Genomic DNA, 16,781 nt, shown 5'->3' with positions numbered 1-16,781 from the left:
TTTTTAAAATACAGTGTTTGAGGTGAAGCAGACTCACCTTCTGGTCCTGCTGGAGGTAGTTGAACAGAATGATCTCCAGCACCAGCTCCTCTCCTCGTATAACGAAGGCTGGAAGATTCAAGGACAGAAAGAAATCCTGGAACACTGTGAGCTGCAGGAAGAAACCTGGGTTACATATGATGCTACTACTCATATCAGTACTGCAAACAGCCCTGCTGTGACTGCATCTAATAATACAGGGTTAAAAACAAAAATCACTGTATATAAAAGGGCTCTACATACCTCTGCTGGTTGCTCTACAATTCCCAGTCCCAGATTCTCAGACATCACAAAGGCGGTGGCGGTCCAGGTTGTGATGCTGTCCGGTACAGTTAGAGGTATCTCCTTTGTGTTGGAATTACTGCAAAAAAAAAGGGCATAAATGTGACCTTTAAATTAAAACAAACAGCATCTGACCCAAAGGTTTCTGATGAATCATATACTGCAGTTCATCAAGAAAGTTTGTTACAAACAGCATATTTTAGTTTAGGGGTCATTCACAATTGTCAACATTTTTCAAAATATACAAAGAGTACTCTTTTTTCAGACCCCCCCTCCCCAAAAGTGAACAAAGAAAACATCGATCTTTTTTCATGACATTTAATTTCACCTGGTTCTTTGGTATTTTAATGTAATAGGAAGTATTAAAAACACATCTTGGTGTTGAAAAATGATGTAAATCTTAGTATCAAATATACTCTTTCCTATCTATTAAAACATTGTATTGTTGCACAAATAAAAATCCATCCATCTATTCTCCTCTGCTTATCCTTTTCAGGGTCACAGGAGGGCTTCCACTTCCTTGGTGAATTTATCTCCGGGAGCTTTGGATGATTTCCACACCTGCTGCGCCACATTCACAGCTTGTTCCTGTCTAATATTTGGCCTATTTTAGAGAATTCAAAGAGGCCTTTGAACTGATCTGCTAGACCACACAATGGTGTAGTGGTGTAAAAGTGAACAAGAGTGGAGGCCTCAGGCATTGGCGATCAGGCGGCAGTGTTCAAATTACATAGTTCTACATAGTTCTGCCTGACATTTTCTAACTATATGAAAAGCCTATGTTGGTCCTGTGTGCTTAATTTTTGCCAAAATAAGCTTCCAAACATTTTTTACCTGTTTCTGGCCTTAATTAATCTAAGCTTGGTTTTGGTGAAACTTTATCAGGCGTTTGAGGTTTTTTTGGTTGCTTTGTGCTATTTGTGGGAGTCTTTCCCCCTGCAGATTCATACAGCAACAGTATCAATAATCATCTCCACCATTTACCTGTTTTAAGTTAAATAAACTAACCAAGCTTCATCTTTCAGTTAACAGCAGCTAACAGGAAATAGCCAGAGGCAGATGTTTCTGCAGTACAATCTTGAAACATCACCTTGTGTTGATATCCATCCAAATCCAGGTCTCTGGAAAGTACAATCGCTCACGTCGTTCCTCTACAGGTGGATCATCTGTCTTGGCATTGTAAAACATTACCTCCCCTGCTATTTAAAAAGGGGATCAGCTGTCACAATGCTTTAATTATTTCAGTAACAGTGAAAAACAAACTTTTATTAATCACTTACGAAATCCAGGATTGAGCAGATGCATCATATGCAAACTGGCATCAGTCAACACCACAAGATCACATGACTGTACAAAAAAATACACCTCTAATTACATACTGTTGATTATTAAATGAAGGACCTTTTGTTATTACATTCAAACACACTGGGTAAGCATCATTTCTCTACATGCAGGGTTATTGTTGTGGTGGGACACATGTTAACTTAACCAAGGACTAGTGCCTAAACCAAACCAGCAGGTCAAAGTGGAAGTAAAAATTAAAGATAGTGAGAGCAAAGAACACCAGCAAAGGTTCAAATTGGAGACGAACTGCAGTCTGGCTTATGAACCTTTGAACTTACAGCCACTGTCACCATCATCTTATTGGTTTTTATTTCTTTAAAATTGAGTTGTTATCACTTTGCTTTTCAGGTGGTAGAAAAAGTCAGAATTTGACACACTGGAATGAGAATATGTGGTAAAACGTCATCGAGCTGGAAAAACCTACTCTCCTAACATCTTCTAGGTCATCAGCAGCCTGTCTGGGGTTATGGTTAGATCATAGCCACATACTAGATAGGAAAAATATTCACAAACTAGAAGACATTACCTTCTAATTTTTGTCTCACAGGTACATTTTGGCATAGCATATCCTAAATACTGTCATCAAACCCTGTGGCAGGCAGGTTTTAGAACCCCAAAGCAGGACAGGACTGACCAATGATATCAACTTTAATTTTGCTGGATGGGGCCAGCAGAATAAAATAAGGAACTTTACAAAACAGGATACAGACAGAGGGAGAGCACATGGTGGGCAGGAGCCAATGAGAAGGATGCGACAAAAGACAAGAGAAAAACAGAGACAGGATATACATCAGGGAATCAGGGCAATTGGACCAGCCAGGGAACACAGCTGAACAGAATCTCACTGAAAAGACAAAGGAAGCAAAAATGAATGAATGAATGAATACCTTTACAGTGCCTTGCGAAAGTATTCGGCCCCCTTGAACTTTTCAACCTTTTGCCACATTTCAGGCTTCAAACATAAAGATATAAAATTTTAATTTTTTGTCAAGAATCAACAACAAGTGGGACACAATCGTGAAGTGGAATGAAATTTATTGGATGTGTCAAACTTTTTTAACAAATAAAAAACTGAAAAGTGGGGCGTGCAATATTATTTGGCCCCCTTGCGTTAATCCTTTGTAGCGCCACCTTTTGCTGCAATTACAGCTGCAAGTCACTTGGGGTATATCTCTATCAGTTTTGCACATGGAGAGACTGAACTTCTTGCCCATTCTTCCTTGCAAAACAGCTCGAGCTCAGTGAGGTTGGATGGAGAGCGTTTGTGAACAGCGGTCTTCAGCTCTTTCCGCAGATTCTCGATTGGATTCAGGTCTGGACTTTGACTTGGCCGTTCCAACACCTGGATACATTTATATGTGAACCATTCCATTGTAGATTTGGCGTTATGTTTTGGATCGTTGTCTTGTTGGAAGATAAATCTCCGTCCCAGTCTCAGGTCTCTTGCAGAATGGTCCTGTATTTGGCCCCATCCATCTTCCCATCAATTTTGACCATCTTCCCTGTCCCTGCTGACGAAAAGCAGGCCCAAACCATGATGCTGCCACCACCATGTTTGACAGTGGGGACGGTGTGTTCAGGGTGATGAGCTGTGTTGCTTTTACGCCAAACATATCGTTTTGCATTGTGGCCAAACAGTTAGATTTTGGTTTGATCTGACCAGAGCACCTTCTTACACATGTTTGGTGTGTCTCCCTTGTGGCTTGTGGCAAACTTTAAACGAGACTTTTTATGGATATCTTTGAGAAATGGCTTTCTTCTTGCCACTCTTCCATAAAGGCCAGATTTGTGCAGTGTACGACTGATTGTTGTTCTATGGACAGACTCTCCCACCTCAGCTGTAGATCTCTGCAGTTCATCCAGAGTGATCATGGGCCTCTTGGCTGCATCTCTGATCGGTCTTCTCCTTGTTTGAGATGAAAGTTTAGAGGGACGGCCGGGTCTTGGTAGATTTGCAGTGGTCTGATACTCCTTCCATTTCAATATGATTGCTTGCACAGTGCTCCTTGAGATGTTTAAAGCTTGGGAAATCTTTTTGTATCCAAATCCGGCTTTGAACTTCTCCACAACAGTATCTCGGACCTGCCTGGTGTGTTCTTTGGTCTTCATGATGCTCTCTGTGCTTTGAACAGAACCCTGAGACCATCACAGAGCAGGTGCATTTATATGGAGACTTGATTACACACAGGTGGATTCTATTTATCATCATCAGTCATTTGGGACAACATTGGATCATTCAGAGATCCTCACTGAACTTCTGGAGTGAGTTTTCTGCACTGAAAGTAAAGGGGCCCAATAATATTGCACGCCCCACTTTTCAGTTTTTTATTTGTTAAAAAAGTTTGACACATCCAATAAATTTTATTCCACTTCACGATTGTGTCCCACTTGTTGTTGATTCTTCACAAAAAATTAAAATTTTATATCTTTATGTTTGAAGCCCGAAATGTGGCAAAAGGTTGAAAAGTTCAAGGGGGCCGAATACTTTCGCAAGGCACTGTATTAGTCCCACAATGGGGAAATTACAGTTAACAGAACACCCATCCAAGAAATACAAACACAGAAACAAACGGGGGGGACAGGTGTCTGAGGTCATGCAGCCGTTTTACCGGCACTACCTTTAGCAGGAAAATAAATAAAGTGCACAAGATACAACAGACTGTCAAAGTAAAACAGGAAAGACTGAATACAAAGCCCAGGACTAAGAAGTAGGACACAGAAACATCAGGGAGTCTGGCACACAGAGGAAACACAGGAACTAAATGCAAAAACCACGAACAGAACTCAGAAATCAAAGAATCAGAAAAAGAGAAAACACTCAGTCCTAGACTCGGGACCATGACATCTCAGGCACACAATTCTGGCTGTGAGTACAGAAGCCCCACCCAACTGCTATTCAAACTTTCTGTTTGTGAGAGACAGCCAATCAGAAGAAAGTTGGCTCAAAGGGAGTGGAGATGAAACAGCTTGTTCCACAGTGGCTGAACTGAGTAGCTGGACTGAGGCCCATTAGAAGCTAAATAAGGATTATTTTGAACTGTGACTCAAACAAAGTTACTATTATAGCAGAGAACAAAAATAAAAATATGGAGCTGGAAATGAGCAGAATAGGTCTCGTTAATCACTACACAGATGTGATGTTTCTCTGGGGAGGCTAACCTTGAAGACAGAGTACGGATCCCCCATTTGTGACACATCGTTATGGGCGTCCGCCATGGAGAAGCCAAACTCCTCCATCTGCTTCATCACCTGAAAGCAACACCAGCGATCTTAGAGCTGCTACTGTTACACCCCAAACAGACACACAAAGCAGAAAACAAACTTTTCTGGGACAGAAAAACGAGCTGTTATTGTTTAAAACCAGCTGAGATGTCTGATAAAAGAGTTCATGGTGCTGCAGCCTTGTTAAACTGATACTTGGGTGTGAAAGTAGGTCTGGTTTCACAGGTGAACCTGATAGGATGATACACCAGAACATGCATGAATATAAAGGCAGAGAACATTAAACTGGAGAGGACCCCGAGGAGTAGTGGAAGCTGCCGGTATTCACAGGACAGACTGTAAACAAGAAAGCAGGTTACACGATCAACAACAGTCTGTGCAACCAAAAACACCATGACTCGAGGTTCCAAGTTTGATCTCTCTCTGACTCAGGGTCAGACTGAAGTCACAGTGAGCTGCCTCACAGGCTGACGTTTTATTATTAACAACTTAGTCACAAATAATTGATTTAGTTCAAGAACTTTTATCCAAACTATCCTAAACTGCCCATCGTCTCCATATATTACTTTTTAAACTTGTTTGTGGGGTTCAGTGCAGGCCGGTGGAAACTTAAGTCCACCCTTTCAGCTTCTACAGAGATGAAGAGGGTAAGTAGCAGCCAGGTGCTGCAAGTACTTGATGTACAGATGTACAAGAGCTCCATCTCAGACTCTACAGCCAAAATTTTTCGACAGTGATGTGAGAGACTGATACAGGCATACGGAAAAAAGTTTTTGCTTGCTTGCTTCCTCAGTTGCTGAGGATATTTCACTGAAGCTAAACAGAACCTGCATCTTTTCCTTTACACAGCCCACCTTAAAGCCCCACTGTGATGCTGCTTATTTTAATATTTGCACATTATTGTAACAGAGTGATGCTCATGCTGTAGACAAGCAGCGATTCAGCAGGTCTGCCCACCGTCTCCTTGGTGATGTCATTGTTTGATCCCGCCCAACGCGTCGCCTTGTCAACCACCAGGATCCCGACCAGTGAGTCGGGCTCCGATACGTTCACCTTCAGGGTCACATCCTCAGCCGGCCTCCTCACAGCACTGCTCCATCTAACAGAGACCTGCCGATCACAGGCCGATCAGTCACATACCAGAAACAGTACTATTATGGTTTACTATAATATCTCCTGCTCTAATGGTGGATGTTCATATTAAACATGGACAATAATTTAAACCAGCATATGTTCGAGTTATCTCTGTGAGTCAAAAGCTCAGACTGCTCTAAACTAAAAGCTTTTTTCTACTTTTCAATCTGTATGATTTCAGTGATATGCCAAATAATATAAGATGCTAAATGTGGTCATCTCAGGGACAAAGGTCCTGCCTACCAATTAGAAAACAGCCCGAAGTGGGAGGTGAGAGTCCAGAATAAAAAAATAGAGCTAAGCATAAAGTGCGATGGAGGTCCAGTCAGACCATCGCTTATAAAGTAAGAAATATGTTCACATTAATGCAGTGAAGAAATCAAATTCATGCGTCCTTTTTTTCCAGTGACATCTGAGCAGCAATTAATTATTTGGTCACTAAATTGTGTGTGTAGTATTATGGCAGCCATTTAAAATATATATAAACATGTTCAAGCCGTTTACACTGATCTGCATGTAAATTTGGTCTCGTGGCCTTTTTACTCAGTGTGTTATTGTTTAGCTCAGTGGGATAAGCAGGAGGTCAACAGCTCGTGTGACCCTCACAGCTTGTTGTTTCTTCTCCTCACAAACCAGAATGTTTTATTTGTTCTGGTGTAATTGCTGGAAAGTCAAAGAAGGACGTCATGCAGGATGTTACAGCTTTCATATGGAACTATTTATATCCAAGAACAGACGCTGAGAAAAGGCCTGCTGACGGTTATGTTTGCTTTTTACTTAACGGCATCTATCTTGTACCTTTTTCTTTACTGTTTTTTCCAGCTCCATAACTTCATGTTCATAGTACTTAAAATAAAAGACAAATACGATGATTTTCAGATAAAAAATAGAAGAACTGAAATGATCAGTCACTTGGTTTTTTAAAAGCTGGATGATTGGCAGCTGGATTGCATCATTGAGGACTTCTCCGCTGGGATGTACACAGTAAATGATGATGCAGGCCAGAGGACCCCAGGAGACCTCTGGGACCAGGGTCAGGTTAGAGGAGCTTTTCCCAGCAGAAACCACCTGACCTCTGGACTTGACCTTCACAGAAAGGATACAGAGGTTACCGAGGCCTTACAGGGAGCATGCAGCATGCTGTGACATTTGAAATGTGTGTGTAATGATAAAGTTTAGCTAATTAGCTGCTGTAAAATGTTTATTTTCTTTCTCTTGCAGCAGTGAACTGCATACTTAAAAATGCATTATTGATTTGTCACCCCTAGGGCGAAAACAAAAAGTTGGAAAATAATGTATTCATTTGCTTATGTTTTATTCATATATTAATTCAATTAAATGTAAGTGAGATAAAGTTGGATTTTCTGAGGCTTATCAAACATTTCTTACCATGTAGTGAACGTCAGTCAGTGGAAAATTACTCTGAATGTGCAGCAGGAGGGGCGAGCCAACCTGAAAGGAGGCAAAATGGTGACTTAGTTTTCCACCAAGTAAATGAGTGTAAATGTTTTGTATTTTATTTCACAACCACGATCAGGTAGCAAGTGTACGTTGGAAAAGTCCTTCAACAAGTCTCACAATGTGGCAGCCATCTTGAAACACACCTGGGTGTCATTCTGAAGATTATCTAACTTAACTTTAATTTCGATGATCAGCAGGACATAAAAACTGCATGTGTATAATCACTAGTTAAATGCCATCTCTCCCATAATGTGTCAGTGGTAGTGGGAACTGTAGATGTGATTGAGGTGTGTTAGTTTAGGAACATCACTAAAGTAATGATACACCTTTTGTCATTCTGTCTCGTGGACAGCAGCATGGCTGCAACCCTCACACAGTGGTCATTGGAATTAGTTCCTTGTGTTCTTCAGGATTACCTGTGGAGGTGCGGAGAGTTTCTGAATCTGCAGGTAGGTCTGACTGGGGGACGTGTAGCTTCTCTGTAGATATAAATTGCTATGGCTGTCCTCAAAGGAGGCCTGAAAAGAAAGAAATTACATCGTCATGTTTGTGGGTTTAATTTTGTTTTTTGTTTTTTTTGTTAATGTTATTTCTGTTTATTTGATTTTAAGGATATTTAATTTTGTAGATGGCTTTATTGTCAGGCATTATTTTGCAACTTACATCAATACTGAGCACCTCTGTTTCATTCATGATCTCAATGCTGAAAGGTATGAGTCCATCTGCAGGCACGTCAAAAATCATTCCTGTAGGTGGCGTCTCCTTTGGGCTTCCCAAAGTTTCTGATTCATGACTGTCCTGGTCTTCCACCATGTGTCCCATCCAATCCATCCAACGTCTGTACTTTAGTTGAATCACTGAAACTTCAACAATCTTTTGCTGATCATCAAGTGACAGTGGCTGATTGTTGTATGTAGATACTTTCAGCTGCAAAATTGAAAAAATAGATATTAGCGGAGGATTTTTTTTTTTTTTTACATTAAAAACATTTTGGGAATTCTGTTATGTATGGTTTAGAATAGGCAATAAAAAGATGTTAACACTTTACTTAAATGCTGCTTTTCTTACCATGGTAGTGAAGGTTAAAGAGGGCTTCAGTAATGTGGGATAGCTTTCGAAGGAAACTTTATATCTGGTTTTGGAGAAAGCCACTTTCACTGTACTGTTATACATAAGGCCTACAAGATGAGGAGTCACAGTTTCAGCACCACAAACAACAACAGCTGATTAGATTTTCAAAAAAGTAATTCATTAAAGATTAAAATTAATAATAAAAAAAAAACTATAACAGTTTAAAACAAAAGTCCCATTGCTGCTCAGTTCAGGCTGTACTACAGGTGTTCAACAGACCCCACAGGAGAGAGAAAATAATCAACATAATATTTTAGAATAGATTTTATGTTAAAGACTCGTTTGTTTTGTTTTTTGGCTGTGGAGCAAGTTGCCCTTAGGGGATAATAAAGATCTTCAAAAAACAAAACATTAGTTTGCCTCCTCTGTGAATCGCCACCTTGTTGTGGTGGAGGGGTTTGTGCGTCCCAGTGATCCCAGGAGCTATGTTGCCCGGGGGCTTGTCCCCCTGGTAGGGTCTCCCATGGCAAACTGGTCCTGGGAGAGGGTCCAGACAAAGAGCAGTTCAGAAGACCCCTATGTCTGCAACAACAAGGGAACAGTTTACCCTGCCCGGCATAGGGTTACCGGGTCCCCACCCTGGAGCCAGGCCTGGGGAAGGAGCTCGAGGGAGAGCATCTGGAGGCCGGGCATTAGCCCGTGGTGCCCAAAGAGGTTACATGGGCCCGCCCTCCTGTAGGCCCACCACCCACAGGAGGCATCATAGGGGTCGGTTGCAGTGTGTGTCGGGCGGCGGCCAAGGGCAGAGGCCCTGGTGGACCAATCCCCGGCAATCGAGAATGGTTATTGGGACATGGAATGTCACCTCTCTGGTGGGGAAGGAGCCTGAGTTAGTGTGTGAGGTTGATAGATACCAGCTAGATATAGTTGGGCTCACCTCAACGCATGGCCTGGGCTCTGGAAACCAGTCTCCTGGAAAGGGGCTGGACTTTGTTCCAGTCTGGAGTTGCCCTCTGTGAGAGGCGGTGAGCTGGGGTGGGTATTCTTGTATCCCCCGGCTTGCTGCCTGTACGTCGGAGTTTTCACCGGTGGACCAGAGGGTTGCTTCCTACAGGCCGGGGAATGGGTCCTGACTGTTGTTTGCGCTTAAAGTACCCACCGTTTTTGGAGTCGCTGGGGGGGGGGGGGACATGATTGGGAGGAACGGCCTGCCCGGTCTGAACCCAAATGGTGTTTTGTTATTGGACTTCTGCGCAAACCACAGTTTGTCCATAACGAACACCATGTTCGAACATAGGGATGTCCATAAGTGCACATGGCACCAGGACACCCTAGGTCGCAGGTCAATGTTCGATTTTGTAACCGTATCACCAGATCTGCGGCCGTATGTTCTGGACACTCGGGTGAAGAGAGCAGCTGAGCTGTCAGCTGATCACCACCTGGTAGTAAGTTGGATCAGGTGGCATGGGGAGGATGCTGGACATACCTGGCGCACCTAAACGTATTGTGAGGGTGCACTGGGAACACCTGGCAGAAGCCCCAGTCCGGGAGATCTTCAACACCCACCTCCGGCAGAACTTTGACAGCATTCCGAGGGAGGCTGAGGACATTGAGTCCGAATGGACCATGTTCCACACTTCCATTGTTGAGGCTGCTGCTCAGAGGTGTGGCTGCAAGGTGGTTGGTGCCTGTGGTGGTGGTAACCACCAAACCAGATGGTGGTCACCAGAGGTGAAGGGAGCCATCAAGCTGAAGAAGGAGTCCTATTAGGCTTGGTTAGCCTGTGGGACTCCGGAGGCAGCTGACAGCGGGTGTGGGAGGAGTTCGGTGAGGCTACGGAAAAAGACTTTCGGACAGGATCAAAGCGATTCTGGCAAATCGTCAGGCGACTCAGGAGGTTAAAGCAGTGCTCCACTCACACGGTTTATAGTGCGGGTGGGGTGCTGCTGACTTCAACTGAGGCTTTAGTCGGACGGTGGAAGGAATACTTCGAAGACCTCCTGAATCCCACTGGCACGCCTTCTCTAGTGGAAGCAGAGTCTGGGGACGAGGGGAATGACTTACCCATCACCAGGGGTGAGGTCACTTAGGTGGTTAAACAACTCCTTGGTGGCAGGGCCCCTGGGGTGGACGAGATTCGCCCTGAGTTCCTGAAGGCTCTAGATGTTGTAGGGCTGTCTTGGTTGACACGCCTCTGCAACATCACATGGAGATCTGGGGCCATCTTTAAGAAGGGAGACCAAAGGGTGTGCTCCAACTTCCAAGGGATCACACTCCTCAGCCTCCCCGGTAAAGTCTATGCCAGGGTGCTGGAAAGGAGGGTCCGTCCGTTAGTCAAACCTCGGATCCAGGAGGAACAATGCGGTTTTCGTCGTGGAACGTTGGACCAGCTCTTTTTCCTCTCAAGTTTGCCCAACCAGTCTTCATGTGCTTTGTGGACTTGGAGAAGGCATTCAACCATGTCCCTCAGGGTATCCTACAGGAGGTCCTGTGGCAGTATGGGGTGTCTGGCCCATTGTTGTGGGCCGTTCAGTCTCTGTACAACCGCAGTGAGAGCTTGGTCCGTATAGCCGGTAATAAGTCGGATTCGTTTCCTGTGGGTGGTATCACCCAACCCACTTTTTCTACCAAGCAGCAGCATTCACCGTTTGCTTGTGGAAGCAGCTGCTGGGGAGTGGGTGTAATTCGAAAAAATGAAAAGAGCACCAAAACGCGGACAACCAGAAATTTTTCATTGTTGGTCGACAACAATAATAAAAGCATTACAATGTATTTCTAATACAGTTAACCCCAAATCTCCTGAATCCTTTTAGAAAAGTAAATTATTTAATAAATAAATAAATAAATCTGGTCTTTTAATCTGACATCATTTCCGGGTCCAAGTTTGTTCCTAAATAAACAGCAATGGCATAACCAATCACTGTTCACTGTTAAAGATGATTGTAACATACTTTATCAACTGCAGCCATTTCCACTTCTCTTTCTCATCGGTAAAATCACAGCTGAGTGTGTTTTTCTTGAGTCAGATTGGTTAAAACAACCATCGAAACAGCATTGCGGCATATTGATCACATGACAGCTTGGACCCGGAAATGGAATTCTACATCATCACTTAACAACCCAATAGGCAGAGAGCTTAACCCCCCCCCAATGTTGGACCCAAAGTTACGCCCTTGCTAACACCAATGATGGTGACGCAAAGCCAGCATCGATGGAGCCAGTACAGTGATTCCCATAGTGCAGGCCTCGACATCCTGGTGAGCGATAAGAATTGGTTTACAATTATTACATCAAATGATTTAATTTCCAGTTTGGAAAAACAATTGAGTTTGAAATTATCAAGTTTTTATGATTTATTATTTGAAATTTCAGCTAATAAAATAATTGATTAATCCAGAATGTGTATCTGTATCCTGCCAATCAATAAAACATCAAAGCAAGTGAGTGAAATGTTAAGCTTAAGCTGTGAGCGGGCTGCAGAAGATCGGATTCTTGGCTGTAGTTTTGTTTGAATGTTTTTACAACTCAGTCAAATGAATCAACTTGATTAAACAGTGAAATACTGACTGATTTCATAAATGTTAAAAAGAGCCTGGAATAAAACTCAAGCTGGGAAATACTGCATGAAATATATGCAAAGAGAACATACAACAAAAAGTAAAAAAATATTTTGTGGTTTCCTGGTAATTACCTGTCAGGTGTTCGGTCACATGAGCCACAACTGTTACACTCTCCATATTCCCCATGGAAGCTGATCTCATTGTGAAATAGTCAGGAGCATCGAATGAGAACCTTTCGGTACCATCGATCTAACAAAGTCAGTACAGACGTTTTCAGTATGGATGATGAGTTAATGCATTAAATATAAGTTGGTTACATTGAAACAAATCTTGAGTTTGAACAGTCAAAATTTATTAGTATTTAATTACTAAAAATAACAAAGATAAATAGTAATCTTAAACTTTGATATAAACACAACAAAAACAACTATTATATAAGTTGTATTATGACTTCATAAATAACTTTATTAGAAAAGCACAGGTAACATGACAGCATGAATAATTGTGTATACTGTGGCTGCTATGGTAATTTTGGCTGTATTAAAATTCAGGATCTATTAAAAATGTAAAAGAAAAATGTCAAAGATGTTAAAGGAACAATTACACAGTCGTTGAACTGAAACACAAACCTCTCTGTCCTCGTAGTAAGACTCATCAGTACCATGAAAGTAATAGATGAATGTTATATTCAGGTGTCCCTGAACAGGCTTGCCGTATGTGTACCTGTGGACAGAAACACAATCATCAGAATTAATTTTCAGGAAAAACTTCATTCACAAACAAACTGCATGAAACTAAAGTCTCACTTTGCTGTGACGGCGCCCTCCAGAGTGTCCTCACGGTAAATTACATCTGGAGCCTCTATCACAACCTCAAACTTTGGCAGCACTGCAACCAAAGACACACACACACACACAGACATGCAGAATGGATTAGTGTTTTTATTGTTTAAAAGGGGGAGGCTGAGCCTGTGATGCAGGTCAGAGAAAGCATACGTACCATAATGAGCCACAGTGAAATGCTTCACAGTGGAAACGTCCTGCAACACACAGAGAAGCATTACAGAGAGACCCTCCTCCATGTTTCCTGTCTGACTTTAATCATGTAAAAAGTGTTACAGCCACACGGAGGCGCCATCGTTCCTGTTCACAGTCACGGGACGAGTCATGAGTTACTGAAACTTGAGGTCATTGCTTTAATTGCCCAGCCCATTTTACCCCCACCATCACATTTACACGTTTCTCTTCTTGCCTGTGGGGCTGTTTAAACTGAGCTGCACAGTTTTTGGAGTTATCCACTCCACAGAGGTCGGATTCCTCTGGAAATAACAGAACAAGATCAGATATGTTTGAAAAACTCAGCAAACCCAAAAAAATTTACATTTTCTCCAGAACAGATCATCACTAATGACTTCAGAGGGTTAATAAATGAGCAAACTCAAACTTTATTTGAAACAAAGGAAGTGGTTACAGTTACACTTTTTTCTTTTTTGGCTCATTTATAGACGTTATTGGATAATAGTGCGGTGGCCCGAGTGTTGAAAATAAGCAAACGTGCATCCTGGTTGGTTTTTATTGCAGGGTTTCATATTTTCACGCAAACCTGGGAATAATGAGAAAATGCTGAAGATGTTTTTCATGCTGAGCACTTTATAGGTCACATGAACTGACAGTGTGACTGAAACAGTGTTTGGTGTGTTTGATTGGTTTAGCTCAGGCTTGTTCAGCTTGATTACCCTGCAGAGGTGCACCTCTGGGTCCTTTGTGAGGACTGACTCACTTTGACTGTAGTGACGATGGTCCACTGACCCAGAGGAGGGTTTTCGGACAGCAGATACTCTTTGGACACGACACCGAGGACGCTGTCTGCAGCCGGCCACTGCCTGAGCAGGTTCCCCCTCGGATCCTTGACCAGGAAGAACGTGCTAATTAGACGATTATTATAACTTTAACTTGTGCTTTTAAAAAAGTCCAACAAGGATAGAAACAACAAGCCTCTGGATCCAGCACAGTGGATCCATGCTTTACGTGCACCGACATCACTCTTACCCTGATGATGATGTCCACGGGGCTGACGAAGGGCCTCCCATCAGACTGAATGGACACCGCTCTGATTTTCACCGCCTGCCCGGGCAAGTAGTTCACTTTGTCTGTTTGAATGAAGGTGGAGACACCTCTGAGGTCTAAATGCAGCTTTGTGGAGTTGGAGAAAACCTGGACTCCTCCTGTGTGACCTTCGACCTCCAGCATGTAGGACTCCCAGGTGGGGGATTTGCTCTCATTTATCTGCAGCAATACAGGGAAGTTCATCAACACTGAAATGATAAGTGTGTTTATTCTCTCAACAATGTAAGGCTGAGATCCAAAAAGCTGTTTTTGAAGACGCTCCAGTTTAAAGTTTCTCGGGTGTCTGTAATCTGAACTACGGAGGGCTGAGAGCTCAGCTGGGAGAGGATTAAACTGAATCTGCTGAACATCTGTCTGAATCTTAGCTGATCTCTGAAGCATCAGCTTACACCTGTCCCACTGACCTGCTTTCAAAGCAGAAAACTGCTCCTTGTTCTCACAGCTGATAGACACACACACACACACACACACACACACACACACACACACACACACACACACACACACACACACACACACACACACCCTTTTACCAGGAAACTGCTATTAGGGCCCAAAAGGAGGCCCCCAAACCCACAGTTATGTTTTAACAGCTAAACTGTAAAACAACCTGTTTGGAAAGATATTGACCAAAAAGTGTTTCTAATGATTTCTAATACTTTTCTAATGATTGTGTTTCAGATTTAAAAAGAAAGAAATGACTTATCAGCGTGCTGTAATTAAAAAAAAAAAAAACAGACTACAGTCCAAGCAGTAAAAAATTAAACGGTTATATGAGAAATTCTGCAAATTACATTGTAGAAAGCTCAGACTGAATTAAATGACGTAGTGTTCAATACATCTCAGTTCACTCCATTGGTGGGATGCTGGTCATCCTCATCCTGCTTTTCTAGAGACTTCAATTCAATTCAATTTTATTTATATAGTGCCAAATCACAACAAACAGTCGCCTCTATATTTATTTATTTTTATATTTAATAAACTTAATTAACCAGATTTAATGAATTTTAAATGAAAGAATTACCTGTTACCTGAAGAGTAAAACTATTCATACACACCAAAAACTGGACATATTAACATGAACATGGGACTCTATGAGACCGGCCTCATAGACTCTCTCAGTTACAGGGAAATTTTCAACTCACGGGCAGCAGCGTCAGCAGCTCGGTCGAACCTGTAAAAATAATTTCACAGTGAGGTTAAATCTATGATCAGAAGGTGAACCATAAGCACTCTTGTTGGTGGGAAACAGGTGCATACCTCCTTCAACTGTAGCAGATTTTGAGGCTATGGTCTGGTTTCCATGAATAATGCGAGCAGATACAGAGACCGGAGACGCTTTCAGGATGGTGACCGATACAGATGTTGGGATTCCAGGCTGGAGCGTGCTGGGAGCAAGGAGCAGGTAGGAGGGCTGAGGGTCAGGGCTGAAAAATAAATAAATATATTCAGATGTGCACAAAAAACAGCATCGAGAACACAGAGTCAGTTTAGACAGGAAAACCTGAAGGGGGAGGTGGGGGGGTCCAAAGTCCTCAAACTGTCAGAAAACCTTCACTGCAAGAATATTATATTATATTATATTATATTATATTATATTATATTATATTATATTATATTATATTATATTATATGAGTTCCTGTCATATAAAAGGAGCACTCTGTATGGAGTCCCAAAGTGTCCAATTTTTCGATGTATAAAATAAATGAAATGAAATTAATAAATTGTCTAAATGTATGGATTTTAAGTATATGGGCTAAAACTTTAACGGCACTTTGAAATGAATGATAAATAACAAAATAATAAGCAATAAAAATGAAACTGAGCTGAAAAATCTCTCTACAATCTTAAAGCTTAAAGTGTGAATATTTGCATATTTACACGATCAGATGTAAAAATCTCTTTAAAACAATAAAATATGTTTGAATAATAATGAAAGATTAGATTTAAATAGTTTTACTTCCTAAAATATGTTCAGATATATTTAAAGGTTGTGGATTAACAGAAAAACAGCTATTAAGAAGCACTTTAACCTGTCCAGGTGAGTCCTGCAGCTCGGCCAGTGTGTTTACCTGTGTGTGGTGTTCTGAGCGGCGGTGAGAACAACGAGGCTGAAAACCCCCCACACGCAGAGACGCGCCATCGCGTGAATGAAATTCACTCCACGGAGCTTCTCTCAGTACAGGAAGCAGCTGATACTGGTGTCAGCCTTCATACCTGCAGACAGTAACCACACCCTCATCCAGATATCATCATCATCATCATCATCAGACAGTCTCACCTGGTGAACTGAACCAGTTTCAGTTTACCTGAATCCCACAGGGAGGCTTTTATTTCTGTGTCTTTCTGCTCTGATTCAGGACCTAATGAGAGTACTAGAATTAAAAGTATTGTAAAAGTACTCAGTGCTGGTTTTCCTGCTGCTCTGTGTTTTGGACCACCGGCCCTCCTGTGTTCTGCACTCAAGACCAACTTTGTCCTTCTGGCTACAGTTTCATTGTCCTATATGTGTGATATTAACATAAAATAGGGATTTTAAAC

The 16,781-nt window shown here is 42.1% G+C and overlaps 1 protein-coding gene across 1 annotated transcript in view; it reads right to left on the bottom strand.

The window, feature by feature from the left end:
• cd109 (CD109 molecule) overlaps positions 1 to 16,383 on the bottom strand; it is a 29,304-nt gene extending 12,921 nt beyond the window's left edge. Inside the window, exons 1-20 of the mRNA XM_030722057.1 lie at positions 16,313 to 16,383; positions 15,500 to 15,666; positions 15,385 to 15,413; positions 14,162 to 14,398; positions 13,893 to 14,018; positions 13,113 to 13,152; positions 12,920 to 13,001; positions 12,743 to 12,836; positions 12,245 to 12,362; positions 8,551 to 8,660; positions 8,146 to 8,409; positions 7,899 to 8,000; positions 7,411 to 7,473; positions 6,934 to 7,107; positions 5,845 to 5,997; positions 4,825 to 4,914; positions 1,602 to 1,668; positions 1,412 to 1,520; positions 283 to 400; positions 38 to 151 (exon numbers count right to left, since the gene is read on the bottom strand). Of these exons, the coding sequence (XP_030577917.1) occupies positions 38 to 151; positions 283 to 400; positions 1,412 to 1,520; positions 1,602 to 1,668; positions 4,825 to 4,914; positions 5,845 to 5,997; positions 6,934 to 7,107; positions 7,411 to 7,473; positions 7,899 to 8,000; positions 8,146 to 8,409; positions 8,551 to 8,660; positions 12,245 to 12,362; positions 12,743 to 12,836; positions 12,920 to 13,001; positions 13,113 to 13,152; positions 13,893 to 14,018; positions 14,162 to 14,398; positions 15,385 to 15,413; positions 15,500 to 15,666; positions 16,313 to 16,383 (2,328 nt within the window). The remainder of the gene's footprint in view (positions 1 to 37; positions 152 to 282; positions 401 to 1,411; positions 1,521 to 1,601; positions 1,669 to 4,824; positions 4,915 to 5,844; positions 5,998 to 6,933; positions 7,108 to 7,410; positions 7,474 to 7,898; positions 8,001 to 8,145; positions 8,410 to 8,550; positions 8,661 to 12,244; positions 12,363 to 12,742; positions 12,837 to 12,919; positions 13,002 to 13,112; positions 13,153 to 13,892; positions 14,019 to 14,161; positions 14,399 to 15,384; positions 15,414 to 15,499; positions 15,667 to 16,312) is intronic.
• Positions 16,384 to 16,781: the final 398 nt, after the last annotated feature.

This window comes from Archocentrus centrarchus, chromosome 24 (assembly GCF_007364275.1).
Source record: "Archocentrus centrarchus isolate MPI-CPG fArcCen1 chromosome 24, fArcCen1, whole genome shotgun sequence".
Taxonomy (NCBI): domain Eukaryota; kingdom Metazoa; phylum Chordata; class Actinopteri; order Cichliformes; family Cichlidae; genus Archocentrus; species Archocentrus centrarchus.
This window is presented reverse-complemented; position numbering and strand designations above follow the sequence as displayed.